Below are 27986 nucleotides of genomic sequence, written 5' to 3'. Positions count from 1 at the left end.
CATGGCAGACACGGCCGACTCCCAGTACGCTCGGGTCTTTGGTGAGGACGCTGTTCGAAACACCCCATCTTGCCTTGGAAAAGGAGAGTCGTGGTGGGCAGACCGGTACCAGTGGTTGAAGGAAAATGGTTACGAACTCCGTCCACGGTACGCCCCAGGTTGGACACCATCTTGGCGCAAGTCGAAGAAGGCGTTCTTCGAGTGTGAAGACGGACAAGTCCTTGTGGTTCGAAATCCTAAGCCCTCTGCATACTCTATCGCTCACGTGAGCCTTCCGCAGGATACCAGACTGGCAGACGCAGTACGCACTTCTGATGGCAAGTTCGTCATGTTGAAGATGATTACCACGTCCCGACACCCGCACGAAGCCGAGATAGGTCAATACCTGTCGTCAGAGCCTCTCGCATCCGACCCTTTCAACCATTGCGAGCCCATATACGAAGTTCTTCGTGTGCCCGGCGATGACGATGAAGTGGTTTTGGTTATGCCACTTCTCAGGACCTTTCATGATCCGCCCTTCGACACTGTAGGTGAATTCGTCGACTTCTGTATCCAGGTCTTTTCAGTAAGTGTTCTTTCTGCGCTGTACAATGTTTTGCTAGATCGGCGAACAGGGCTTGAAGTTTATGCACGATCATCACGTCGCTCATCGGTGAGGAACTACTCATCTCTCGTATCCTACTTCTTATACCAGACAACAGCGATTGCTCAGAGCTCAATATCATGATGGATGCACATCCTATGTTCGTTGGCAGCTGGCACCCCATGCAACCCGATATGAAACGAGACCTTAGTGATACGGTAACTTACTATACTCGGACGAAGCGGCCCCCCAGGTATTACTTCATTGACTTTGGCATCTCGCGTCGATATGACGAGTCCGTCGCGGACCCTCTTGAAGAGGTGATCGAAGGCGGTGATAAGACCGTCCCAGAGCACCAGCCCGACTGCCCTCCCCAGAACCCGTTCCGCACCGACATCTACTGCGTCGGAAACGCCATCCAAGAGCGCCTATTGACGGTAAAGCGGTCCAGTATTATTTAGGTGGGATGCACTAACGTTTTTATGTTAGGAAACGCGCGGATTGGAGTTTATCCAGCCTCTCATTGACGATATGAGGCAGGCAGATCCAGCGAAGCGGCCTTCGGCGAGCGATGTTGTCGAGCGCTTCGACGAGATTGTTAAGGGCATGAATTCATGGAGACTACGCTCCCGCGTGATATATGTTACTGATGGGATGTTCACTAACGTCCTCCGCGGGCTGACGCACTGGTCTCGTCGCGTCCGGTTTGTTGTCACTCGAACGCCATCGATACCAAAACCTTCGTCCTAAAGGTTTGTTGATAATATTATGGATGCTGAATAATCGTCACATGGGCAGCGCCCTATCGTCGATGTCTTGACAAACCTGATGCTTGTCCGAGCTTCGAGAGGGAAAAGAACGGAATGTGCCCCCTGCGATACCATTGTGAGAAAGAACGCGATTGCGAGAATGGTCCGCTGACGCATGTAGCCCACGCTCTTTGAGACGTCACGGTCGAGCACTATGGCAGCTTCGACATCCTGGACCTCGTACTACTCGTTGCGGTTCATGTAACAGTGTGCGAGAGGTCTGAGGACTAAAACTTCGCCGTTGTTGTTGATGATTTAACGGGGAAAGTTAGGTGCCAATGGGATGAGGTAGGTTGGAGTGTTGATGAACGGTGGTTGCACGAGGGAGGGTGGACGTCGTACAGGCTAGATCAAGCTGAAAAGCGGGGTACTGCACTAGTTAGTCCGCATGGCTATGTGTGCGTCATATATTCATAAGATGCGATTGTTATTTGCTGCGGGATAATGTTCAATGATCAAGCGATTGTCGGAAGGATCACGCCAAAAGGGAACGCTTTGTATTTTGATTCAAACACATACACATAGGGCTTATCGGAACTGAAACATGTTCTATATAGTTCTGAAATTCACTTTTCGCTTGAGGTTGACTGTTCAAACGTTCATCTTTGATACAACGATCTGCATGCAATATCAGCGGAAGTTCAATTGTATTCACAAAGCAGACTCACATTCAAGGCACTACAGGTAGGGCAACCAGTCCACCTAATCCGCTCAGGGAGCTAACTTCATCTGCTACGGCATAACAGCTCCTCCCGCACACAACCCTTTCTATTCCGCATCCCAGAGCTTGGCGGGCGATGATGCACTGCCGCAGAGCGTCGAGACTCGGGCAATCTGTACCTCCCTCCTTGCCCTGTACTTCATTCGTTGGGAGGATATAGGACATCGTATATCGGGACGCAGCGGTTGCTAGGATCGGCTGCCAGCGGTTCTGACGAGAACTTTTGGCCTATCTCAGCCTCGTATCTACCTACCTCAGCTTCTGAGGGGTTCGAAGACTGGAATTGAGCAACTTCAACATAACGAACCTGCCGTCCGAAGTGCGGACGGCATCCGACAGATGGGCGTGCTGTGATTCGCATGTTTGAGCAAACCACCGAGAAGGACCATACGTAAGAAACTCACCCATGTCGGCACTCCATCTTCGCTATTGAAGATGGACTTCTTGGTTCGGTGCCACGATGGCTTCCAGTCCGGAGCATATCGAGACCGAAGCTGATAGCCAGAGTCATCGAGCCATTGGTATCGATCGACTCACCAAGCCTCTCCCTTACTCAGCTGGGAGGGACTGCTACACCAAACGGCTTCTTCACCAAAGATCTATATGAGCTCGGAGAGGGAATCTGAGGATGCCATGCGCTGGGCACATCTGAGACGCCCAACACAATAGCGATGGCTCACCTTTGCGGACTTCCGACGCCCGCTGCCAAACCGCTGCAAGAGTGGATGTCGCTGGCAGAGCTGAGTTTCACGGAGTCTGAACGCCTCGGAAATTGTGACCGAATCATTTCCGCTGTCACATGTCACATGTTAGCCCCATCAAATTGAAAACTGCCGAGGACGCCCACAAATGTTCAGAGTCCGCGAACAGAAGTGCATCCCAAAGATGCATCTTGCTGTGGACCCTGGCCAGAAGCCTGGAAGCCGTCACCTACATGATTCACATATTTTGTCAAAAGTTGGAGGCTTGATATGTGCCTAAAATGGAGACACCTAGTAGCTCACCTAGAAGAGTTTTACGGGCAGTCAATCACCTTGCGCGGTAGCCTGGTGGGCCCACAACCGTTATCTTAGAACAGTCCATTGAACATGTTAAGCCCCTGCAACCGAGGATTAATTCACAAGCAGCGTGGAAAGAAGGTTTTCACACAGCCGTTAAGCCACTCGCCCGAAGATAGCTGAAGATTCAGAACGGGACACGTCTCCGACAGCCCATCCAACGTCACGCTAGATAATCGGCGAGCAGTTGCAACTTGCAAAAGGGAGGAGGGGATGGACCTTCGCTACGTACGTTGGAGCTGAGAATCTTAGCTGATATCCCAAAGATGAAATCAGTTTGACATTACGCCATGGCGGAATCAAATTACATATGGGCGTTCACACGGCTTTCTCTCAGACCGTTATCCTCCCGCCCTCCTCGTCGTGAACAACAGGATCCATCCAAGTTAGTACTACGTTTGCCCGCCTTTATTCATTGACCCCGTTACGGGCCTTTAAATTTATGTGTTACCACACCATGTGAATAGAAGCGACTTCTGGAATAACAGAACTGATGAGAATCTGAGCAATGGAAAGGAAGGTTAAGAATGGCTAAGCGTGTATCAGATGAAGGTGGAAAGGTGACGTTATGTCCTATTATCTGAGTCCTTGTGATGGTGACATGGTCCGACATTGATTTAGTTCACCTCAGTGGCTACCCGATCATTGTCCGATTATGGATGGTTTTCACCAACGATTTGTTTCCTCAATATTCGCTCTAAAAAATCCGTCATTCACGCTGGTGAGAGCAAGTGAAGCAAGATGGATCAAAAGTCTGATATATGATACAAAAAGGGTGGGTATGTACGAGGGTGCATAACTTAATCTAGGCACGTTTTGAGGCTACAAGAACAGCGGAAACTCCACAAGGGTTAGACAATCGATGGACACGCAGTCTAAGCATGAGGGGAAGGATAGCTGCGAACTAATGGCATCTCAGCGTTCTGACAATGAGAATCTGTTTGAATGGGCGCGTACCGCTTCCTCTATTGTTAACGCCGCCGAACTGAGTGGTATTGTAATCTCCCGTCGCGACGCCACCACCGAAAGGCATGCCACCTATTCAACCGATGTCAAAGGCTTGTGAGGACCCGCGTGACGATGTATACGTACTGCAGGCTGCTACATTCCCGTCGCCGCTCAGGCTATTGATAATGCTCGGTGTCGGAGAGGGCGTATATCTATACGGGACATCTAAAACAGCTGCTTTAGTCGAGCGACCAAGTAGGTGGAGGGGAGAAACGCAATGTACCTGTTGCCGTCTCATAGTCTGAAGGTAGAACGTAGCTGATATAGTTGTGATAGTTGTTTGTTACGTGAGTCGGAGATCCAGATCCGGCACGACTCGGCTGAGGAGAGAGAACTTCGGCTCGCGAGGAGGCAGCAGGTGAAGGAGGTGAGGAGACCGAATGCGGTTGATGTGATACGACATCACTTTGTCGAACTACTCCTTGTTAGTGTGACTGTACGACGTAGCACAAAACTTATCATACTTACTTGTCCTGATACTGGCTTGGTCAGTCTCTTTTCGAAGTGGTTTGTTCGAGTCGTCGACGGCGTGGTTGCCCTCGGTGATCTGGCTGTCGTCACCTAGGCCTGTCGCTATGGGTGTCTCAGGCTCTGCAAAGAATCTGGCAGCGTCGTGAAGTAGGATGGCGTCTCTTGCAGAAGTCTCTTCTCCTGAATCCTCTTGGATAATTTGGATCCCAACGACAGGCGTGTCAGCCGTAACTCCGTTGTCTGCATTATGTTAGCCAACTGCGCATGAAGAGAACAACAGTACCACGTACCCGACATGTTTACGTCTTTCGTATCTTTCTCCGCAATCCTGAAAATGCCCCAGTACTCATTTGACTTTTTCTAACGTGAACGGCGAGAAATTAGCGTTATTGGGCTCGTTGAGTAATATTGCGAAGAGCTGGTGGCTAACCGCGCTGAGTTTATACAGCCCTTGCGCTTCCGCATAAAACTTGTTTTTGTCGCGCCGCGCTGCAAACATGTCCATGATACTGCGACGTTGTGGGGTACTTCTTAGTGCATCTCGTCGATTTAAAAGACTTTGGCTCCCGTTAGTTTCCTGTGATAAACAGAACTGCGAAGATACTTACATGTCATAAGTCATCCGGAGCCTCCTGATCTCTTTGTCCGCCTTCTCTGCCAACTCCGACGACTGCAACGCCAACATCTGCATCTTCTCCAGCTGTTCGAGCGTTAAATCGAGGTACACTGCGCCGCCTTCTACTTTCCCCTTCTCCGACGTGGCTTCTGAGAATTTTGGAGAGGACTCGGAAAATGATGACGCAGGTCCCAGATAAACTGGAAGGATGAACTTCTTGAAAGGCATCGGTGAATGCGTGAGGAGGGATGTTTCGAACTGGTTAGAGGGTTGGTCTTTTGTGGTAATAAAGACGAATGGAGGATTTATTTGGAGCTCAAACCTTATCGAGGATGGCGGCCCTAAAAACGTGCATACAAGTCCTACTACCAAGGTTGCCAAGTAGCGAACAAGGATATCTGGATCGAAATCAGACACTGCATCCCACTGACCCGCGCCAGAGGGAAAGCGCCTTTCTTTTACTCAAATTCACACTCGTTTGGTCAACAAGCACCCTTGAAGTCGCCGCGCGGCCGAACGCGTGCAAAACAAACATCATTTGTGCTTATGTAATTATTGATCCATGTTTATGCTCCTCCTTTTGATCTGACCCGAACCATCATGGTTCTTGACGCATGACGGACACGAGCGACTCTCGGTACGCAAGAGTCTTTGGCGACACTCCTCGGAATACGCCCTCCCGCCTGGGTGAAGATGAGCTGTGGTGGGCTGAGCGACACCAATGGTTCAAAGACAACGGGTACGAGCTTCGCCAACGATACGCCCCAGACTGGATTCCCTCCTGGCGCGACTCGAAAAAGCCGTTCTACCATTGTGAAGATGGCTATCCCATGCTGGTTCGAGACGTCAATTTCCTCCATCATTGAGATTATGCTAACGAGAATATGTATTAGGATACCAGGCTGTTAGACGCAGTGCGCCTGTCTGATGGCCAATTCGTAATGCTAAAGATGATCTTCGAGTCCCGACACCCTCATGAAGTCGAGATTGGACAATATCTATCCTCGGAGCCTCTAGCCTCGGACCCTGCCAATCATTGCGTTCCTCTGTACGAGGTCCTTCGCGTACCACACGATGACGCAGATGATGATATCCGTTTGATTCTCGTCATGCCGCTATTGAGAACCTTTGACGACCCCCCGTTTGATACCGTGGGAGAAGTTCTCGATTTATGTGGGCAAGTCTTTGACGTGAGCGTAATCTCCTCTCCTACACGTCCCAGCGCGCTCGTTAACATCAGTCATGACCAGGGGTTGAAGTTTATGCATGATCATCATGTTGCTCATCGGTAAGGAATCGATCCCCAGCATATCCCTCTTATCCTGACGTGTAGTTCTAGCGATTGCTCCGAACTCAACATCATGATGGATGCAACGCCCATGTTTATCGGAGGGTGGCATCCCGTTCAGCGTAGTACGAAGCGGGACTTCAGCGGAGATGTGAACTATTACACCCGCACGAAGCGGCCTCCAAGGTATTACTATATTGACTTTGGCATTTCGCGTCGCTACGATGCGTCTGTGTCCGATCCCAAGGAAGAGGTAATTGAGGGTGGGGACAAGAGCGTTCCCGAACATCAACCTAATTGTCCTCCTCAAAACCCGTTCCGAACCGACATATACTGCGTCGGGAACGTGATCAAGGAACGGTTTCTGATGGTATGTCGCGTTCTATAAAAGCACGCGTGTCCTGTCTCACCCCTTCAGGAAACTCGTGGGTTAGAGTTCCTTACACCTCTGGTCGAGGACATGAGGCAGTCTGACCCCACGAAGCGGCCTACGGCGGACGAGGTTGTTGAGCGCTTCGATAACCTCGTCAATGGCCTGAGCTTCTGGAAACTACGCTCACGCGTGGTGTACAATACTGACGGGATGTTCACCAACGTCTTTCGTGGAATGGTGCACTGGTCTCGTCGTTTACGGTTTGTTGTGACTCAAACGCCTTCGATACCCAAACCTTCACCTTTAGTAGTTATTGAGTGACAATACCATGGATCCGTAGCGTATCGTATGTGAAGTAATAATTATCGCTGTGCTATCACTCTTCCATAGCTGAAGGGATGATGGAAGGAATTGCATGAGGGAAGATGTGCACAGTGCCCAGGTTGAGCTGAGAGAGGGTGCCGTACTAGGTAGTCCATTCAACTATACGCACGTCTTACCGTTTTAGATGTGTTTGAGGTTTGCTGAAGGATATGTTATATATTTCAGGAGACCAAAGGGTGGTTTATACGAAGTAAAGCTCCCTGCTCTCTGACTCTTTCCTCATGTAATCAACAGCTAGTTGCTTTCGTTTAGGGCTCACCCGAATTGATTCATATATTGTACAGCTTTGGTATTCGTTTTGCGCGTGAGGTTATACATCATGCAGCGACCTGCACGTAGTACTGTCAGTGGAAGCTCAACTGCGTTCACGAAGAAGACTTACATTCAAAACGTTACAGATAGGGCAGCCAGTCCACGTCGATTCCTAATCCGCTTAGGGAGCTGACTTCGCCTGTTACGACATCACAATTCCTCCCGCATACAGCCCTTTCTATTCCACATCCCAGAGCTTGGCGGGCGATGATGCACTGCCGCAAAGCGTCGAGACTCGGGCAATCTGTACCTCCCTCCTTGCCCTGTACTATGACCTTGCGAAGTTGCGGAGCGGGTAACCGTCCTTCTCGAGGGCGCAAGCTTTCTATGACTGCGCGACTTTCTTCGTGAGTCATGTCAGCGAGTTTGAGAGTTTCAGCAGATGAAAGGTGGTCGAAGATTCCGTGCAACCCGTCTGGCCATCGAAAGCACGAACTGACCTCCACGAACGCAACAGAGGAAATAGGGAGAGCCTGCACAAAGCATGTGAGCATGTCTTCGGCATGCATCACGTCTACAGTGACAGTAAGCTCGAGAGTTGGCCGAGTGTGGTCGTCAGTAACTAGAGACAACCAGAGATCCCCTATCTCTTCCGGCTCATGTTGCACCTCAATGCGAAAACGCGAGGATTTACCCAGGTGGAAGATGGCATTATCGGTACTCTCAAAGCGTAGTGGGTGTGTGTTGGATGGAATTTTTGCGTACGTGCATTGCCCTACAAGTCTCCGCAATGAGTCCTGCGTAATGTCCTGCAGCTGCTCATCGCTGTACAGCATGTGGAATAGCTAGGTTTTAGAACGGGGTTAGTTAGACAGGCTGATTATTGGGAGAACGGTATATGTAGCAAATCTGAAAGCAACAGCGTTTCACGAAGTGTCTGTCTTGTAGTGACCGCAAATTTGTCCTCGAAAGGATGTGTAAAACGGCGTAGGTCTAATAGGGGTTTTGCTGCCGTTCCGACTGCCGAAGATCGGAAAGAGCAAGTCTCGCACAGTTCTCGCATCCATCTTTGCTCTTTCTCGCTTTCCTCTCGCTCAGCCGTCCCTTCCACGAACGTCTGTTTGTCGTCGTTATCGCTATTTCTGAGTGCCTTGTCTCGCCGCTGTGTTGCGTTCGTTATAGGAGATTCTCTTTGGTGACCGACACGAAACTCTACTCTGCCTCCTCAGCATGACGATGTCGCAGAAACAGCCCATTCAGCCCGTCATTGTCATCGACAAAAAGCTCATCAGCCTGCCGGAACCCGAGGCAATCGTCAAGCAGTGCCGTAGCACCGCTCGCGCCGCCCAATCCGCCAACCCCAACCCCGACCCCAACGCAGTCCCCCTTAACGGTGTCCCTCTCTTCGACGAGTCTCGCGGGGGCGCCCCTTACGCCTGGGTAAAGTATGGGCCGTCCATCACCATGAACGAGGCCTTGACTCAGGACCACGTCTGGCAAGTCTTGAACTGCAACCCCGACGACGCCGTGCAAGTCGCCTGCGTCTACCTCGCCTTCCAATATGGCAGATCCGGCTTCATTGTCATGGAGTACATCGATGGAACGACGTGCGACAACTCCGACGCCCCGCAGGCCGCCGCCGCCGTGCAGTCCCTCATTTCCATCTGCGGTCCAAACGCAATGCCCGGCCCAATCGGCGGAGGTCAGATTGAACACCGCTTCTTTTCCGAGTGGAGGTCCTCTTTCACGTATGATTCCGTCGCGCTGCTGCAGAGTCATATCAATGGCGTAAGTGTTCTCCTTCGTCTCGCCCCGTCCTTCTTACACCTCCGCTAGTTTGCGGATGATGAATGATGCATTGATGCATGATGATTTTTGATATAGATTCTGGTGCAGGAGGGCAGCAATATGCGTGCCAACTTCGGGCCCGAGGTCGCGGCCTACGGCCTGCGTTTCTGCCCGTCTGATCTGAACCGCGGAAATTTTATGAAGGACGGCCAGGGCAGGATCGTGGTCCTCGACTTCGGCGCCTCCTCTTTCCTTCCGGTCTCCTTTTTCGACTTTGCGCTGTGTCAGAGCCACGACGACTTCACTTGGCGCATCGCCCAGCTGATCGAGTATCCCCCGTCGACGCAGCTCGATGCGCTGCTGATGGCCCACTACGCATTGGTCATGTACGGTACGAATAATATCGGCGAGTACATCTCCTTATTCTCTTATCCACTTTCTTGCCTCTTGTTCCCCTTGCAAAGAGACTGACTTCAGTGTATGGCACAGGCGTCCCGCATGCGCTCAAGAAACAAATACGGTAGACCTACCAGCGCACAGCCGTCCCCGTTTTACAGGACCGTGTACTCCTTTCTTGTCGTCGCCGTCGTTGTCCGCCCTATTCTGACATCGCCGTTGCCCTTACCATGGATCCTCTCGAGCCCGACTCTAAGTTTGCTTATACGGTTGGTAAGAAACTATAATACATGGACTACACTTTGCGATAATGACAAATTTCATCCAGGTTATTTAATGTACAGGCTGCGCGCCGTCAGCGGGCAAGAGGCGTGGCGGTGGATGGAGGAAACGCAGAAGCGTAAGAACGGGAGGCAGGAGGAGTCTATGAAGTGGACAGCCATTTTTTGGTGCCTTGTGTTTGCTGAGATGCAAAAGGTGGAAGTGGCTTGAGTCACTAGCGGCTTATGAGGAAGGTCTCGGGCTTCGGGCCCGATCGGAATTTACTTGGGTACACTAGTACACATGGTCAACAAGGCTCTTTGCAATAGCGACCAGCTTCGTCTACAATATCTAGTGTGCAGACTGCATGTGGTTTGCTTGAGGCTTAAGCTGGACAAGACGACTAACTTTCACTTCGTCCCCACGACCATCGAAGTAGCGTTCGATCTTAAAAGACCAGACATGGTACGCCCGGATCCAGTACCCCAATCCGTTCAAGTATTCCTTGACTTGGGCATCCGCCTGGGCACCATGAGATGGAAGGCGTTCTAGGCCATCTTTGAATGCTTTCTGAGCGGCTGCGTGGCGAGCGGTGGCCCATGCGACACTTCCGACGTCGATGCCGTATTCTTGCATGAGCAGTGTTACGATGTTGTGCCCGGTATCGCCCAGAGCGTACTCACGGCCGTAGAAAATTGTATCCTAAACCGAGTGAGTATGTTTGACACAAAGCGGAGGGAAGGTGTGGCATACGTTATCGAAGATGTACATGTCGACGATATGGCCAGTCATCTCAGCGATAACCGCAGATTCCCATATCTCCTCGGGGAGATCGGGCCCCGACGTGGGTCTAAGGAAGGGGAAGAAGGGCATGACGCCGACGTTATCCCTACGCAGCTTCAGGTAGGTATCGACGTTAAGTCGGACGTCCTCATCGCGTTGCCCAGCTTGTGTCACGATAGACTCGAGGAACTCGCCAAAGTGCTTAAGAAAGGCGACTTGGACTTTGGGGCTGATAATCCCAATAGCGTACTGCCAGAACCTAAAAGCAATAACATCAGGACAATGGTCGAGGCAAGGATCTGCGCGAGGGCGGGCTTACCGGCGCACGATTTCCCCTATAGGCCCTTCGCCTGCAGGCCTGGGCTGATCTGAGTGCTCGAATGCGTCATTAACGAGATCTGCAGTTTGCCGAGCTACGTCGGCGTTCTCGGTGTCCGTACAGTCGTCGACCAAGATGATGACGAGGACGAAGAGAGATACGACGAGAAGATGATCGAAAGAATGAACTAGTTGAATAAGTCTACTGAACGACTCAGACAGAAGCGATAAGTGACCTGCGGTTGCATCAGGATAAGCCATGGAAGCAAACACCACTGTTATGCGGCGATGAGCAAAATATCGCGGATGGAGGGTACAAAAGATTATACCTGGCTTGAGCTTCTTGTAAGCTTTGGTCATCATGGGGAATACGCTGCACCACTCGACGCATCTCCCCCCCCCACCTCGTCGGCATGAGGGTTGGTTCTCGTTTTCCACGGCCAAGAGGCCATGGTATCTGGTAGGTAGAACCGCGTAGGCGAAGGCGAAGGCGAGCTGATCGAAGGCATGCTTGTGAAGAAGGTCCGTCCCTCTCGAGATGAGGAGAGAGGATGAGAGGCATCAGAGAAAATTGCGCAGGTTTATATACCACAGAGTCTCCCGTATATGACCCACGCAAAATTCGGTTTGAGAGCGACGAGCGTAGCTAAACGCCTTATGGTCCTCTATTTCCCTGCAAACCAAGGCCGTACCTCTGCGAGATGGCGTGGGGTGGAAAGGCCATTATTCGATAATGTCGTAAACGAGACGCCCAAAGTGTCGATGATCGTCGAAGTTAGGTCCCAGAGAGCTCATTGACTTAACTCGGATACACAATAGTACCCTTAATTTGCGAGTAACTAAGCGCTTGATGCGGGGTAGACGGCGTATTGCAGCAACAGAAGCTGGTGTCTGGACCACATACAGAAAGCCGCATACGCGATCGATATTCCGTGCAAGGGCGCACGTAAAGAAGCATTAGAGGCGAGCTCCTTTCAGCTGCAGAGCTACTCTTCGTGAACTGCGACGTCGCATGCATTCCTTGGGCTCGGAGGGCCAAAAGGCCGTGATGATGCGTTGCGTGGGTCCTTGATTCATTTGGTAGAGTATCGTTACATTTGAGAAGATTCTTTGAGTGATCCACGAGGGGTCAAAAGGCATGGAGTCGAGTAGGCTAATGGCCATCTTGTGTGGAGTCCAAAAGCGAGAAAATCTGTGGCATGTTTAGACTCCGTCGCTATCTGCCTAACCGTTTCCCACGGGAGCGCAGCGTTTTGACGGGACGCGATTACACCCGTCGACATGAGGATGCTGTGTCCTCAAAATTTACGGAGCAGGCGTGGAACATCGTTGCACACAGCAAGGCCACGTCAGCAGCGGCTGTCTCTATGTTCAAAGAGAACTTCTGAGCGCTGTCCCCACGATTTATAACGTCTCGTTGTTCAACATTTTGCACCTTCTTACAGGGCTTGGCGTAACGTTAGCTCGACCTGTTCCATCTTCGATGCACCAAGTGTTTCGCATCGTCGAGCTCCTGGAGCTCATTTTCCACCATGTCCAGGACCAGGTGGCCTATGCACAGCTTGCTATAACATGCCAGTCCTTCCGGGAGCTTGCGTTCGATGGTTTGTATGCACACATCCAATCCTTTGCCAAGTTCCTCAAGTGTCTACCACGGGATCTGTGGCACATGGAAGATTCACAGACAATCGTACGTCTCCTGCTCATCCTGCTTTACCTGCGTTATCACATTTAACGTGTTAAAAGGGATTTAGACGCGATTTTACGCAAGATGACTGGGGCAAGCTGTTCTCTTACACCAGGCGGATCAAAACTGTCGTGATCAACAACAGGGATGTTGTCTCTAACAAGGTTGCTGCCTCGCTGCGCAGTTGTCCGTTCCCATCTCTCTTTCCACAGCTTCACGCCTTGCACATCAATGGATATCCTATTCTAACCCCAATGCACCGCGTTCTCATGGTCCCGACTCTGCGTACACTTACCGCGCGAGACATGGACGTGTCATCTCTCATGGCCCCGACTCTACGAACAATGAACATGCAACATGGTATGGACATGTCATCTCCCACCAGCGCCAGCGACAGTCCGCTCGCTCGCCTCCCGATGATCGAGAACTTCAGTTGCGGGCGACATCGCGCTGAACCTACAGCATGGATCAGTGACGTCCTGAAGGGTTGGAAACACCTAAGGAGCGTCGATTGTGGCCCTCTTGATGTAGAAGCACTCGAGCATATAGCTCGCATGCCGCGTGTATCATCTCTGGTCCTCCCGGTGGCCGCTTCGGACGCATGGCTTGAACGGCACTTCGGCATTGCTCTCTGTGACGAACTCGATCTACAGGTCGGCAACTTTGTCACGTTTTCTCGAGCCATGCGCGCCTTGTTCATGCCACCTCGTGACCTTGTTCTTTCTCGTATAGTTGGCGGCTCTCGTTCCCTGGCACACCTCAGTTCTATCACGATTTATTCGACTGACGCGCGCAATTTCACGAGCCCGAGCCCAACCTCAACAACACCGTACTCATTATCCCACATTACCAATGCGCTTGTGTCATGTGTTTCTCATGATCATCTCACTGTTATCAAGCTCTCCGACTACTGGACGAGCGGCAAGCCATCTGGCCGCATCAGACACGCGGATCTAACACCTCTGTGCGTCTTCAGCCAACTCACCACGCTCGTGATCAAGCTTCAGCGACAACGGATCCTACTCGACGATGATCAGTTTGCTGACCTCATCGCACGCTGGTCACGCCTTCACACCCTTTCTCTCGCCAAGTTCGAGCATCCCATGGGCTTATCTAGCTTGCTTGCGGTGCTGCGGTCCTGTCCTGGGCTGCGTAATCTGGATGTCGCTTTTCGTGTTAGGTTGTCCGACGTGGAAGCGCTGCGAGTCACTCCCTCTCAGTCAAACAATCCCGATTATGCCGATCGCATCGGGCATGGTTCAGAGCTTCCATGCAATCGGTACATCGAATGGATGAACATGGAACATGCCACGGAAGATCCCGAGGACGCCGCTCCTCTCGCCAACTTGTTCCGACGCGTCGTTCCCGCGCTGTGCTCTTGCCAGCGCGCGATCTCGTCGACCACCGGTGCTATAAGCGGGCAAGAGGCGAGGTGGTGGATGGAGCAGACTCGTCGGCGGACGAACGGGAGAGTGGAAGAGGCGAAGGAGTGGAAAGCGATGTTTTGGTGTCTGGTGTTAGCCGAGATGCGAGGCGAAAGTATGTCAGAGGAGACTCTACCCATTTCATCCATTACAGGCCAGCTTCGCAGTTTGTTTAGCTACAGGCGTCGGTAATCCGAACAAGGCAAGTTCCCACTACGCTCAGGAGGTCTGTTCCCCCATGAGTGTAGTTACATCACTTCGGCTGATATCGTTAACGCAGCTACGTACTAGCTCGCTCTGATGCTTGTAGACGGTGTACTACAGGTGGCCATCAGAACTACTCAAACTGTGCAATACCAAGTTCACACCGCCCGATTAAACCCAGTATAGATACTGGCTAAATGGGTCGATGCATAAACAAGCGTAATACACGGGGAGAAAGCAACCTTATATCTCTGCCTTCTTACCTGCTGTACTATAACCTTCCTGGAGGCATATCCATAAAAAAGAATAAGGGAAGATTACTAGTGCTACTATCTTTCTGGAATAATTGATACACGCGTGAAGCAGATCATTGTTGAGAGTGAGATATTTCTCACATTCGTCTACATTTGTCTCCCGCATTGCCGGTTTAACCAGATTGAGCTATACTGAGTATATTTCTTCGACTTCAGCGTTCTGGACGTATTGAGTAGCTCTCGCATGCATACTAATTGATGAAGTTATCCTGTGCAATATTCTTTGCATCAACTGCGCACATAAGCGTTTGAACGAACTTTCCATGCTCCTACTTTTGCCATGCTCTTAGAGCTCCTGACACTCTGGATGAGGTATGCCTAAATCCGCTTTTCAGACGCATGTTATTGTATTTGACTTGTGCCTCGTTTCTAGATGTAGATTAGGCAGATCGTATCAAGATACTCAGTTCCGTGGAAATTCGTCCTGAACGATTGATGTGGCGCTTTCTTTATAAGTCTTGCGTGATATCTCTGATATGGGTTAGTTCTACACTGCCGTTTGTCATAATGGCAGTTACGCTAGCCAGGAAACTTGATATTGGGTCGCTCGCAAGGCATCATCTCATCACGACGTGCCATATTTAGCTCAACAAGACAGGTCCCCGCCATGCTCCGGTTCATTGGTTCTGTAAACTATAAAATACAGCACTAACCTAGATGTTCAGACCGCACTTCTCAACACAGATAGATTGCTACTAAACGTAAACGTCGTGACCTGTGATAAACTTGAAACCTGATATCATCAGAGAGAATATAATATGTCGGAAAAATCAGTTTCCCGTGGCAACGCATCTAAATGCGTGCCGACGTTTTCGCTACCCATTTAGATGCGTTGGCGACGGCAAGGACCATCCCAGGCCGTTTTGACGGCATTGCGACGCGTCCCGACGAGCGAGAAGCCGATCACGATGCATCTGCATGGCCAAAATTAGGCGAAATTCTTATTATTTCGGCGTCTCAACGGCATTGCAACGTATCTCAACGAGTGAATGGCCGCTTAGACTCGCTTAGACGCAGTGGCGACGGGGGGTCTTGGCTTTCGTCGAGACGCCCATTTTGACTTTTCCGACATTACACCTCCAACAAAAGCTTAGGCTTTCTAGACAGTGAGTGTAATGTATCCGATTGTTGCTAAGACATGCTAGCTCACGTTTTCAACGTTCAGTAGCTGCACGCAAAAGCTCGGGGCAGGCAATAAATCTTGCTGCTACATAATTCCGAGCCCGTACATTGTGAGTGGAAATGATGACGGCAACTAGCCGGGGCAAACGTGCTGCAACGTCGAAAAAAACTGATGCGATAAACGCTGAAGTGCACGATACTTAAAAGGTGTAAAACAACGTAAGCTGGTAACGGCGAACGTGGCTATTAAATTTAATATATTCCTCGTTGATCGGCGAACACTGTGATATCCGTTCAGGAACGGACATCACACCTAACCCGAACAGGAAAGCTCCTGAGTCCCGTAGCACTTGAGGGTTTACAGAGTTACCCAGGATGCCCCTACCTTGAAAGCCAATAAATCGTTGGGCTGGTCAGCATCAATGCAAATGTACAACACGCCGCAGAGGTTACAGGAACAGGTGCTAAGAGAGAGAGAACCTGTCAAAGGCAATGTAGTCAGTCAAATTAGCAATTTGCATTCAGCATCTATTGCAGACATGACAGAACTTGGCTATTCTTCGAATGGGTCGTGACCAGGAACGAACAGCCCATAACTGAATTCCAAGTCCGCAGCTATCAGCGAGCTGATGCCGTATTTCTAACGTCCACTAGCCTTCGGCAAAAACGCCGACCGCCGAGAATGCATCACGGAGCGTACATGGCATCACTATCTTTTGTAGAGAACCGGGCACGTTAATTAGTAATGAAGCTCTCAGTCAAACAAGCAACGCGAGAGCCCTTTGTGCTTGATTCTTTTGGATCGCAGAAGCGTCGACAAGTCTAGCCACTTCTGTGAAGATAGAGAGGCGGGGCTTCCATGATCTCAACATTACTGTAAGGAGCTTGCCGCACTCGGCGCGGAAAGACCCCGCTACCGCCGGCTTCTTGAATATCAATCCTCGGTCGAGACTTCGAAGACTTCGGTCCTCGGGCCTTTGGCTTTTCTAGTTATGGTATGTTGCTTCCTTGGTTCTTGGATTTTTACCTACTCGATATCGCCCCCTTGCTATTCTCTTGCTCTCCTTATTTATACGCGCTCTCTACGCTCGCTAGACCTCAGCTTGGGACTCCTCTGCGTCTCTCATTCATACTTACTCCTTGTATCTCCTCGCGTCAGCTAGAATCCCAATCATCTCATCTCTCGTCCACACCTCCATCAACACGTCTATCAGTACCATACACCGACAAAATGTCTACTGAAAGCTTTGTCGACGTCCTGATCATCGGCGCCGGTCCGGCAGGCGTCATGTGTGCCACCGCGCTTGCCAGTGCAGGCGTCAAGGTGCGAGTCATCGACAAAAGGTCCGTGTTGATCAATACCCTTGACAATTATTACGCGCTAATGCCAGTCGTGTTTTAGAGACACTCGACTGGGGACGGGTCAGGCAGACTGTACTGAGCCGAGGACGACCGAGGTGCTTCACGTGCGTATTTAAATCTCCCTTGTTCTGGGCGAGCAACTGGCTTACTCCTCCGCTTTCAGAGTTACGGTCTCAGCGATCGTCTCCTCCGCGAATCCGTCCAGCTTCACATGGCTGTACGTCTAAAACAACTGTGGATCTAGAGTACGCCTCATTGGTTATATTCCATAGGCGTTCTACAGCCCGGGTGAGCAAGGCGGGATTAAGGTATGCTCGAATTCAAATATCAGGATTTAAGATTAACTCGATTTGTAACCACTGACAGTGTACTGACCGGAAGCCAGACATGGCTCCGACTGCGCGCTTTCCCTTCAAGGTATGATAACGATGTCTTGTGCAAAATATAGGCTGGTACTGACCTCGTGGTTTAGCTCGCTCTTAATCAGGCAGCAGTGGAAGCTATATTCCTGGATTCGATGAAGGCGAACGGACTCGAGGTTGACCTCTCGATTGCCCCCACTTCCATCACCTTCGATGAAGCCAAGCTGTCTGACCCTACCGCGCATGCCGTCAAGGTAGTTGACATGCATACTAGGGTAGTCTGTATATATCTAATCTTGACCTAGGTTACTCTGCAACACCTCGAGACCTCGCCAACTCCGGGCCGAAAGGAGACAGTAAACGCCAAGTTTGTGCTGGGCGCAGACGGTAGGTCGCCGATCCGTTATAATGTAATGAAGACTAACTGAGCTCCAGGCGCTCATTCGTGGGTGAGAAAGGCCCTTGGCATCACAATGGACGGTGATCAAACAGGTATGTACCACTCTCCATCAATCTATGCCGGACTTTAGCTCAAGATACGTAGAGCACATATGGGGTGCAGTAGACCTGGTCCCCGACACGGACTTCCCCGACATCCGGAACCGCTCCACCATTCACTCTGTCAATGGAAGTATCATGATAATCCCACGCGAGAACAACATGGTTCGCTTGTATGTTCAGCTTTCTAACCAAGACGTTGTCGACCCTTCCACTGGACGCGTGGACAAGAACCGTATGACTCCCGACAAGCTGATGGCGGTGTGTTTATATTGTTCGCATCCCAGTGCATTAACTAGCTCACACTCTACAAAAGGTTGCCCAACAGTCTTTCCTCCCTTACGTGCTCAAAGATGCTAAGGATATTAACTGGTGGACCGTCTACATCAGTACGTACCTTCCTGAAGAGTGAGTTGAGCGAAAGCTACAGGGAACCATGATAGTCGGACAACGAGTAGCAAGCAAGTTCTCTGCTCACGAACGTGTCTTCATTGCCGGAGACGCCTGCCATACCCATTCTCCAAAAGCAGGTGAGTAGGCCGTCAATCTTGCGAGCGTTGAGGTTATGCCGACTTCTCTTAGGGCAGGGAATGAACGCTAGCATCAATGACAGTCACAACTTGGGTAAGCTTTCAAAATATACCGCTGCATCGCCTGCCTTACTTATGCATATATAGCCTGGAAGCTTGTACACGTAATTCGGGGATGGGCAGACTTATCTCTGCTTAAATCGGTAGGTCTCCTCGATCAAAAACATTGACAAAACGTTTACCACTACATCCCATCTAATTTTCCTACAGTACGAGTTTGAGCGCCAGAAGTATGCACAGGACCTCATCAACTTCGACAAGACACATTCGGAACTTTTCTCGGCAAAACCCAAGACGAAGTCGTTCGAGGATGGCGTGAGCCATGAAGACATCGTCAAGTAAGTGCTGCTTATTTAGCGAGAGACATTCAGTGGTGTTTAAATGCTCGTACCGCAGGGCCTTCAAGACCTTCCAAGGGTTTGCATCTGGTGTTGGGATCCAATACAGCGAGTCGGCCTGGATCGACGCCAAACACCAGTCGTGCGCTCCAAACCTCATCATCGGGCAACGCATGCTGCCCCAAGTCTTCATCCGCGCATCCGACTTTTGTCCGTATGATATCCAGGACTACCTCCTTTCCGACGCGCGGTTCAAGGTGCTTGTGTTTGCTGGAAACATCAACGACAAAGCGCAGCTCGCCAAGGTGCACAAGTTGGCAGAGGAGCTTGAGAAGCCCACAAGCTTCTTGCGCAAATATTTGAAGGATGGGCAAAATGTTGAGAGCAAGTTCGGCGTTGTCACGATCACCGCTAAAACCGAGGGGCTCGTCAACTCGCTCGGACTTCCCGCATTGTTCCGCCCTCATTGGACAAAGTAAGTGTTGAGATGATGGACAAATATGGTACCGGAGTTGAGCTAACTCACATGAATAGAGTCCTGACTGATGACAAAGACGTGGCGCAAGCCACGGGAGGAGGTGCTTACGATCGGTTCGGCATCGCTCAGGACAAGGCTACGCTCGTCATTGTGAGGCCAGATGGTTTCGTAGGCACGATTGCGCCAGCGTCACGGTTCGAGGATGTGAATAAGTACTTTGCGGGTTTTATGCGTGCATGAAGAGAGTCTAACAGCTTGATTTTCTTTTCATGAACATGTAACTAATTTGAACCAACCGCGATGTACAATATACTTAGATGGCAGCGCAATGTCGTGTATGAAATTATAAACTCACCCTTCGTGTAGTAAAGTTTGATTGCCGAACTTCAAATTCCGCTGTTCCATGGAAATGTGTTTGTGTAATTCAGTATGTTGGGTGGTATTGCCAAGAATGTTGATCAACAATCTAGCAATCAAGGTCTAGTCGCAGCGGAGAACTCACTAGCGCGCCTTGTTCTCGACTTGTTCTCTTCATGTAAGCTATGTCTTGTTCCTGGTCTTTCTCGTAGAGTTGTTGGCCCTCGCTCTTTAGCACACTTAGGTTCTTTCACCAGTTATTCATGGCAGACTCCGATGTGATCAAATGCGAAACTCCTTATTCCACGTCACGAATGCGCTTGTCTCATACACCGCCCATAATGAACTCACTGTCATTAAACTCTCCGATGACTGTGCTAGTAGCAGATGATCCATCTGACCAATCCCCATCAGACATGCAGACCCAGCACCCCTGTGCGTCTTCGAACAACTCACTACCCCGTGATTAAGCGCCAGAGACCACGGATGAGTCCTGCTAAGCATCCCATGGGATTATTGAGTTTGTTTGTGGCGCTCGGAGCTTATCCCAAACTGTGTAGTCTGGATGTCGCTTTCCAGAGTAGACACTCGGGGCAAATGCCGTTATTACCTCGGAGAATATCATTTCAGAAATCTATCGAAAAGCAAAAGTTCGCTAATCAATTTTCACGAGGAAGGAAAATTCATCAGAGAATTCACCGGAGAAGGAAAAATATAATTGATGACTCAGCCATTTGGCGGGGGCTCGGAGGCACTTAATCCGTATCAGGCAATCTGATAGGATAACTTTTGCAATGGATTTTCCTCGGGAAAAAACCAGTTGGCAAATTTTTGCACCTCGATGGATTCTTGATCGATATTCTGGTAGGTAATATCGGCGTTTGCCCGTAGTGAGATTGTCCGACGCCGAGGTGCCTCCCGGCTCGGACTCGCCTCTGTCGTACCTGATAATCGATAAGGGTTGATTATTCCTCGACCCGAAAGGAGAGGTCTAGTAAGTATCATAGTGACAAGTTTGTTTCTAATCGCAGTTTGAGCGAAAAATGCCGACGGCTCTTATCGGCTTTCTCACGCACTCTCGGCCGATCTACTCCTCCATGTTATTGTCTGCTTCATGTCGCCTGGCATCTCTTCCTCTATCAGGCATCCTTCTCCCTACTAAATCAAAGGAATTCAGTTAATGTTGCAGTAAAGTCCTCTACAAAAAGACAGCGTGTTTCCCACATATTGCACACTTGCGCGAGAGCTACGAGTTTAAGTAATACACTAGTGTCACGTCCACAACTTATACGCACCTTTCTCCTCTGAATCAGTATCTTCTCTACTGTACACTTCGTTGTTGCTTAAATTGATGGATGCATCCTGCTCCTCGTTAAAGCTGAGCATAACTGGATCCCCGCTTTTAGCGGTGTCCAATGAGCATGTGGTTACTTGAATTCGTCCGTGTAATAACAAAATTAAAATCCTATTCGAATTAGTGTACTTCTCCATCATCATTGTGATGCAGACGTATCCTTTGGATCCAGATCTTCCCGCCAGAGTCTTGCTATCGGGCATGGCTCAAAGGTTCCGTGCAATCAGTACATCGAGTGGAATGCGCCACGGAATATCCCGAGGACGCCGCTTCTCTCGCCAACTTCTTGCTCCAGCGCGTCGTTCCCCGCGTTCAGGCTGTGTTCCTGCCAGCGCGCGATCTCATCTGTTACCGGGGGTTTAAGCGCGCGCAACAGGCGGGGCGGTGGATGGAGTGGACTCGTCAGCGGACGAACGGAAGAGTTGAGGAAGCGAAGGAGTGGAGAGTGATAGTATTTTAGTGTCTGGTTCTAGCCGAGATGCCAGAGGTGAAACTACGTCAGACTCAAATTAAAGTCCATCCGTTTCATCCTTCGCGAGTGAGCTTCGAGCTTCACAGCTTACTTGCATACAGAAACAGTCGGCCAGTATAAGGTTTTTGTAATGCGGAATGTTCTCCACGCTAATGCTCGAAGCGGAGCCATGGCTCAGCGAAGCCTTCTTTCTTTCTTGTACCGCAGTAGGGCTTTATATGCTAGCTCTTTTAGCACAACACTACCTTTCGGTGACTATAGTAGATCCCCGTTATTCCAGAGCTGCAGGGAAAGCCACCCAGCGACATCCCGACATCCATCTGTTTACGCGTTTTTGTTGCTTCTCGCGAATCATCAATGTGATAACACGATCCATGGATTCTTTCAGACGTGTGATATACGTACTGTTCCAGAGACAGCGCTTACGCTCGTTACATCGCCATTCTCAGCGGAGGCTCTTGCAAAATGGGCACTTGGGATATGAGCAGACACTGATCCGCGCCGAAGTAAGCTAGGCAATGCTAGCTGCGGAGCTATCTCCCCGTGACTGAGATATTACCGCCCCGTAGCAATTAGTGCTAGTATAAAGTTGGGATGGTTTGACTTCGACACAAGAAAAGACGTCATCGCTGCGGTTCAAAGTTGTGGACTCCACAGTTTGCTGAGATAGCCAGTGAAGATAGCGTTGCGCATAGACGCAGATAAGGCAAAGCACGAAGTTTATCTCTCATTCATCCGTGTCTCAAGGAAGCAGGATTTATCGGTCCTCTCAATTCCCATGACTTGGCATCCGTCCGTATCCTCAACCAGCGAGTCGTCCGGAGAAGGGCGAGAAGGTTCAAGGAAAGGATGCAACATCTGTGTCGTGGGGAGAGCTTAGTCATCCGACAAATCCGCACATCGCGGCGCGCCCGACCCATCGCGCAGTTCATTTCCACCACTCTCGTCCGCATTATTGCCAAACGATGCGCCCAATATCACAATACGACATCGAGGTCTTCCCGAGTGCGCTGACGGCCTCCTGAGAATGCGCAGCGAAGCACACAGGGTTTGGGTATGCGCGCTTTACCTCTTGTGGTTTGTCAAAAGTTATCAGGCTTGGGAAACGGCCATGACAAATCCCAGTATGGGAAAGCGGTCATCACAGCTTAACGTAAATTTCCTGCTATCCAACTACCAGCGGTGCGTCTTTTGAGGCGCGTACAATGCCAGTACATGCGCTCCGCTAGCGTCGTTCACGATGGCGCGATGATCGGTCATGGAGAGCGTAGCATGTATAAAGCAAAGGGTTTTCCACCTCATTAACGCACAAGTACCCTTGGGCTTTCATCCACATTTCACCCCGCCGAGCTAATCACAACCTCACTTCATCACCAGCCTTTTCTAGCCTTCTTATTCGAACCATCCTCCGATACAACTACTCTAGCCATACCAATGGAACACTTCGTCGACGTGCTCATCATTGGCGCGGGCCCTGCAGGGCTCATGTGCGCTACCGCGCTTGCGAGTGCCGGAGTCAGCGTGAAAATAGTGGATAAAAGGTACGTGTCAATAGCAATGATTCTCAAGGCCCATATAGCTCACTGGATCCGGCGACTAGACCTACCAGGGTCTTGACGGGACAGGCGGACGGCATACAGCCCAGGACAACCGAAGTATTGCAGGTACGTGACCTGGTATACTTCTCTCGAGCCATAGTCACCTAATGGTCTCTGTAGAGCTACGGACTTGCCGAACGTCTCATTCGCGAAGCTGCGTTGGTGCACGTTGGCGTAAGTATACGTCTTCCGTACAGCGTTGAGCGCATCCCCTAATGAGCGTACTGCCTAGGTATTCTACAACCCGAACGAGAAGGGCGAGATTGAGGTATGTATAACTTTTTAGATTCCCCAAATGACTTTATGCTGAATGACTGATGCACCATAGTGCACAGGTCGTCAGGCGGATGCACCACAAAGCTCTCGGTACCCTTTCAAGGTGAGTCACAACGACGCATACCACCTTATCTTGGGCACTTCTCATCCCTTCTTGAAGATTTCCCTCAATCAGGGATCTATCGAGGTCATCTTCCTGGATGCCATGAAATCGCACGGACTCACCGTCGATCGCTCCATGGCCCCGACTGCCATCACATTCGATGAGGCAAAGCTGTCAGATCCATCTGCACACGCCGTTAAGGTACATTTTCTTTTACATGCTTCGCCTCCGTAAACTAATCTTTCTCCTTCACTAGGTAACTCTGGAACATTTAGCGACATCTGACTCTCCCGGACGCAGAGATGAAGTGCATGCGAAGTTTGTAGTGGGCGCAGACGGTAAGTTCTCAGCTGGTGTCGTACTAAATGACCATGGCTCACGGTATTGTAGGCGCACATTCATGGGTACGCAAGAACCTCGGCATAACCATGGACGGAGATCAGACAGGTATGGTGTACTTCTCTTACTTACTTTCAGCGTGTCACATGGCTAAACCATACCAGAGCACCTATGGAGCGCGATCGATTTGGTGCCCGACACGAACTTCCCCGATATACGGAATCGCACGAACATTCACTCCGTGAATGGCTCTCTCATGGTCATTCCACGGGAAAACGACATGGTCCGACTGTACGTTCAGCTTTCGGACAGAGATGTTATAAATCCAGCCACCGGACGCGTGGAGCGAGACCGAATGACCCCCGAGAAGCTGATTCATGTATGTTTCCACTTAACGTTGCATCAACCATACTCAACCGGGGATTTAGGTTGCTCAAAAGTCTTTATATCCCTATACGCTCAAGACCACGCAAGAAGTTGACTGGTGGACAGTCTACCTAAGTGCGTGAACTCAATAATGACATTGGGTATAGGAGACTAACTCAAGTAATGGCTTGTAGTTGGACAGCGCGTCGCTTCAAAGTTCTCTACACATGAGCGAATCTTCATTGCGGGCGACGCATGCCATACCCATTCTCCGAAAGCAGGTTAGTGACATTAATAAGTGCTTGGAGTAGTCGGATGTTGACATCATCCCTAGGACAGGGAATGAACGCTAGCATCAATGACAGTCATAACTTAGGTGTGTACGTTGAACATCAGCAGAAAAAGGAGTCTAACCGTCTGCCTCACAAGCATGGAAACTTGTTCATGTCCTTCGAGGATGGGCAGGTTTATCTCTTCTGAAATCGGTGCGCCCTGCTGGTCCTTTGACTGATCGCAAGACTCATCGATATTATGATGGATGGTCTAGTATGAGCTGGAACGTCGTAAATTTGCGCAAGAGTTAATTGAATTTGACAAGAAGCACTCGACCCTCTTCTCCGCAAAACCGAAGACCAAAACCTTCCAGAACGGGGTAAGCCACGAGGACATCGTGAAGTAAGCCATGGTTCTTTGTGTGGAGGTTTGCTACTAAACACGCCCATTACAGATCGGCCGAGAAGTTTGCTGGGTTTGCTTCGGGAATCGGTATCCAGTATCAGGAGTCTGTTCTTGTGAACGCGAAGCACCAATCGTGCGCCCAGAACCTCATCGTCGGGCAACGAATGCTTCCTCAAGTTTTCATCCGCGCTGCTGATTATGGTCCATACGACATCCACGACTATCTGGTGGCAGATGCACGGTTCAAGGTTCTCGTCTTTGTTGGCGACGTGAATGAATCAGCGCAACTTGTCAAAATTCAAGCGCTGGCTGAAGTGCTTCATAAGCCAACAAGCTTCTTGAACAAATACCTCCAGGACGGGCAAGAGATCGAGAGCATGTTCGGCGTCATCACCATCACTGCCAAATCACAGGGCCTTGTCGACATGCTCAGTCTCCCCGCTGTGCTTCGGCCGCATTGGTCCAAGTGAGTATCAGGAAGTCGAGTCATTGCACCAATCTAAACGGCTTTTCCATTGCAGGGTTTTAGTGGACGACATTGGCATGACAAAGAGCCAGGGCGGGCACGCTTATGAGAGGTTCGGCATTGACGAAAAAGAGCTGACGCTGGTGATAGTCCGACCAGACGGCTATGTTGGCACGATAGCACCAGCGTCGCATGTCGAAGATGTCAATGACTACTTCGCGAGTTTCATGGTCGTGTCCTCTTGAGGCTGACAGGGGTCATTTCCAAATTTGACTTATGTTTCTTGTGTGTACGCTGTCTGAAAGTTTCAGGTACGGACATGGCAGGGATTGTAGGCAAATAGATAGCACAATCGATATCACGATCCAGGACATGTCGTTCCAATGATATATATCGATTACAATGGCTGAGGTGCTGAAATTGATCAGACGAACGCAGACCGAACACAGCCACAGCCTGAACGCGTCAACGTCGCACGCAACGTCGCGGTCATCGGTTGACGTGCATCCACGTCAGCCCTTAACATGTCCGCCCTTTCTTGTCGCTAGCTTTGTTGTCTCCGCAGCGCCTAGCTCACTTATCATGCATCGCTCTAACCGCATTGCACCTCTTTAACCAAGCCACGACAACACCCATGCATCAACTTCTCCTCATCTCGGAGCTCCTGGAGCTGATCTTCGAGTACATCGACGAGCCAGCGACCTATGCTCAACTAGCGAGTGTCTGCAAGGACTTGAAGGAGCCCTCCCTTGATGCACTTTACGCGGATGTTCGATGTTTCCCGAGGTTCCTCACCTGTATGCCGTCGGATTTGTGGTGCATCCAGAATCAGCGTTTCGTGAGTTTCTCAGTCATGCTGCTGCCTCACGGTACTCATCTTGACTTAACAGGGTTTCAAACGCGATGTAATTCGGGATGACTGGGACAAGCTATACTCGTATGCCAAGCGCGTAAAGACCGTCGTCGTAGAGAAGAACAACAGAGACATCTTTGTTGCCGATGAAGTGGCCGAAGCCCTGTTGAAACTTTCTCCTTTCCCTACCCTTTTCCCTCAGCTGCACACCCTATACATATATGGTTACGAGCACTTTGAGCCAATACACTACGTCTTGATGGCACCGACGCTGCGCTCCCTATACGTCAGGGACATCGAGACGTCTTGTTTCCTCGATGGGGCTCCCGATCTTCCGACATTGTGTCCCCTAATCGAGTACTTCAGCTGTTGGGACAACGGGAACCTTCGACTTCCCGGGAGAATGAAGAAGATGACGGACACGCTAAGTCGCTTGAACTGTCTGCGCAGCGTTGATTGTGGTCCTCTTGATGCAGATGTTGTCGAGCACCTCTCAGGCGTAAAGCACCTCTCGTCGATAAGAGCCCCAGTCATAGCTTCGGACTCTTGGATTGGCTTGCACGTCGGGATCCCCGCCCTGGATGATCTCAGGTTGCAGGTCGATACTTTTGAGACGTTCTCTCAAGCTGTGTGGGCGCTTTTCACCCACCCCCTTTCAGAATCTCATGCAGACCAGCCACTCGCACGACTGCGATCTGTGACGATGAACGTGTCTCAACTGCCAGGTACAGCTCCAATTACTGGGCCATCGACATCACCGTCGCTCATCACCAGCGCTCTTGCCGCTTGTGTTTCCCCTGAGAACCTCACCACTATCAAGCTCGCTGACTACTGGACGAGCACCCAAACCACTGGGCGCTTTACACACGCCGACCTCGCCCCTCTCTGCGTATTCGCACATCTCACTTCCCTTACGATCAAATTCCAGAGTCAGCCCCTTTCACTCGACGACGCGCAGCTCGCTGACCTCATCGTGCACTGGCCGCGCCTCACTTCTCTGCATCTCGCCAAGCTCGAGCGCCCGCTCAACTTGGCTAGCCTGATTGCGGTTCTCCGTGCATGCCCAGATCTGCGCCAGATGGAGCTGCTCATCAAAGCCGAACCTACAGACGTTACCGCGCTGCTCCGTGATCCCACCTCTAGCGATGGTATCGTATACGATGATACCACTGGCTGCAGCCTCCCATGCAACACGTATGTCACCTGGATGGACATGTATCACGCGACCGAAGAGCCTGAGGACGCAGTTCCATTCGCTCGGCTGCTTCACCGCATTCTCCCGTCGCTCAAGTCGTGTGATCGATCTGTCTCATCGAATAGCGATGCGGTCAGCGCACAGGAGGCAAGACAGTGGCTGGAGCACACGCGGAGGACGCCGAATGGTCGGGCAGAATCTTTCAGGGGATGGAGAACGATGTTCTGGCAGCTCGTGTTCGCGCTTATGAGAGGCGAGGAGGACTTGGGAGTGTCCGGAGACATGGGCACAAGTGCTTCGACGGTGATACGGGTCAGAGATCAGTTTCGTAGCTTACTCGGACATGTACTCGGATAAATAGCACAGAAGGGTTCCGATACTATCCTATCGGTTTACGCTAACGAGCACTTAGAGACGGGTGCCATGTTTTTCCCTCCTTAC

At 50.6% G+C, this 27986-nt stretch overlaps 12 protein-coding genes across 12 annotated transcripts; 7 read left to right on the top strand and 5 right to left on the bottom strand.

The window, feature by feature from the left end:
• Position 1: 1 nt before the first annotated feature.
• CONPUDRAFT_121992 (uncharacterized protein) lies at positions 2–1404 on the top strand (the record flags this gene model as incomplete). The annotated part of the gene is made up of 5 exons (XM_007769008.1): positions 2–226; positions 281–565; positions 615–652; positions 702–1020; positions 1073–1404. The coding sequence occupies 5 exons, from the start codon at positions 2–4 to the stop codon at positions 1331–1333; spliced, it is 1128 nt and encodes a 375-aa protein (XP_007767198.1). The 3' UTR covers positions 1334–1404.
• An 848-nt stretch (positions 1405–2252) lies between these two features.
• On the bottom strand, positions 2253–2521 carry CONPUDRAFT_89307 (uncharacterized protein; the record flags this gene model as incomplete). Its single annotated transcript, XM_007769007.1, has 2 exons — positions 2253–2461; positions 2518–2521. 2 exons carry the CDS (start codon positions 2519–2521, stop codon positions 2253–2255), a joined length of 213 nt encoding a protein of 70 aa, XP_007767197.1.
• A 1525-nt stretch (positions 2522–4046) lies between these two features.
• CONPUDRAFT_152462 (uncharacterized protein) lies at positions 4047–5494 on the bottom strand (the record flags this gene model as incomplete). Its single annotated transcript, XM_007769006.1, has 8 exons — positions 4047–4075; positions 4129–4209; positions 4264–4344; positions 4403–4594; positions 4648–4890; positions 4941–5010; positions 5081–5207; positions 5259–5494. 8 exons carry the CDS (start codon positions 5492–5494, stop codon positions 4047–4049), a joined length of 1059 nt encoding a protein of 352 aa, XP_007767196.1.
• Positions 5495–5880: 386 nt separating this feature from the next.
• Positions 5881–7341, top strand: CONPUDRAFT_102207 (uncharacterized protein; the record flags this gene model as incomplete). Its single annotated transcript, XM_007769005.1, has 5 exons — positions 5881–6102; positions 6160–6456; positions 6517–6554; positions 6606–6924; positions 6973–7341. The coding sequence occupies 5 exons, from the start codon at positions 5881–5883 to the stop codon at positions 7246–7248; spliced, it is 1152 nt and encodes a 383-aa protein (XP_007767195.1). The 3' UTR covers positions 7249–7341.
• A 362-nt stretch (positions 7342–7703) lies between these two features.
• CONPUDRAFT_71980 (uncharacterized protein) lies at positions 7704–8399 on the bottom strand (the record flags this gene model as incomplete). Its single annotated transcript, XM_007768284.1, has 1 exon — positions 7704–8399. The coding sequence occupies one exon, from the start codon at positions 8397–8399 to the stop codon at positions 7704–7706; it is 696 nt and encodes a 231-aa protein (XP_007766474.1).
• A 397-nt stretch (positions 8400–8796) lies between these two features.
• Positions 8797–9947, top strand: CONPUDRAFT_102206 (uncharacterized protein; the record flags this gene model as incomplete). The annotated part of the gene is made up of 2 exons (XM_007769004.1): positions 8797–9351; positions 9448–9947. The coding sequence occupies 2 exons, from the start codon at positions 8800–8802 to the stop codon at positions 9820–9822; spliced, it is 927 nt and encodes a 308-aa protein (XP_007767194.1). The 3' UTR covers positions 9823–9947.
• Positions 9948–10386: 439 nt separating this feature from the next.
• Positions 10387–11597, bottom strand: CONPUDRAFT_15871 (terpenoid synthase; the record flags this gene model as incomplete). The annotated part of the gene is made up of 4 exons (XM_007768076.1): positions 10387–10710; positions 10762–11050; positions 11111–11345; positions 11489–11597. Coding segments are annotated over 4 exons (957 nt in total), but the record flags the coding sequence as incomplete, so codon positions are not given.
• A 995-nt stretch (positions 11598–12592) lies between these two features.
• CONPUDRAFT_164381 (uncharacterized protein) lies at positions 12593–14601 on the top strand (the record flags this gene model as incomplete). Its single annotated transcript, XM_007769003.1, has 4 exons — positions 12593–12799; positions 12856–14335; positions 14397–14446; positions 14501–14601. The coding sequence occupies 4 exons, from the start codon at positions 12593–12595 to the stop codon at positions 14519–14521; spliced, it is 1758 nt and encodes a 585-aa protein (XP_007767193.1). The 3' UTR covers positions 14522–14601.
• Positions 14602–17091: 2490 nt separating this feature from the next.
• CONPUDRAFT_164380 (uncharacterized protein) lies at positions 17092–19814 on the top strand (the record flags this gene model as incomplete). The annotated part of the gene is made up of 16 exons (XM_007769002.1): positions 17092–17204; positions 17263–17326; positions 17386–17439; positions 17495–17530; positions 17589–17639; positions 17695–17838; positions 17890–17971; positions 18020–18076; positions 18129–18343; positions 18399–18471; positions 18526–18612; positions 18665–18706; positions 18760–18815; positions 18883–19010; positions 19069–19485; positions 19545–19814. 16 exons carry the CDS (start codon positions 17092–17094, stop codon positions 19726–19728), a joined length of 1803 nt encoding a protein of 600 aa, XP_007767192.1. The 3' UTR covers positions 19729–19814.
• Positions 19815–20932: 1118 nt separating this feature from the next.
• CONPUDRAFT_71975 (uncharacterized protein) lies at positions 20933–21842 on the bottom strand (the record flags this gene model as incomplete). Its single annotated transcript, XM_007768283.1, has 4 exons — positions 20933–21000; positions 21141–21310; positions 21430–21668; positions 21771–21842. The coding sequence occupies 4 exons, from the start codon at positions 21840–21842 to the stop codon at positions 20933–20935; spliced, it is 549 nt and encodes a 182-aa protein (XP_007766473.1).
• Positions 21843–23105: 1263 nt separating this feature from the next.
• On the top strand, positions 23106–25742 carry CONPUDRAFT_164379 (uncharacterized protein; the record flags this gene model as incomplete). Its single annotated transcript, XM_007769001.1, has 16 exons — positions 23106–23212; positions 23272–23335; positions 23390–23443; positions 23502–23537; positions 23598–23648; positions 23706–23849; positions 23905–23986; positions 24039–24095; positions 24152–24366; positions 24416–24488; positions 24548–24634; positions 24688–24729; positions 24783–24838; positions 24901–25028; positions 25081–25497; positions 25553–25742. The coding sequence occupies 16 exons, from the start codon at positions 23106–23108 to the stop codon at positions 25740–25742; spliced, it is 1803 nt and encodes a 600-aa protein (XP_007767191.1).
• Positions 25743–26131: 389 nt separating this feature from the next.
• Positions 26132–27978, top strand: CONPUDRAFT_164378 (uncharacterized protein; the record flags this gene model as incomplete). The annotated part of the gene is made up of 2 exons (XM_007769000.1): positions 26132–26335; positions 26388–27978. 2 exons carry the CDS (start codon positions 26132–26134, stop codon positions 27900–27902), a joined length of 1719 nt encoding a protein of 572 aa, XP_007767190.1. The 3' UTR covers positions 27903–27978.
• Between the last annotated feature and the right edge of the window lie 8 nt (positions 27979–27986).

Source organism: Coniophora puteana, assembly GCF_000271625.1.
Source record: "Coniophora puteana RWD-64-598 SS2 unplaced genomic scaffold CONPUscaffold_4, whole genome shotgun sequence".
NCBI classification, from domain to species: domain Eukaryota; kingdom Fungi; phylum Basidiomycota; class Agaricomycetes; order Boletales; family Coniophoraceae; genus Coniophora; species Coniophora puteana.
This window is presented reverse-complemented; position numbering and strand designations above follow the sequence as displayed.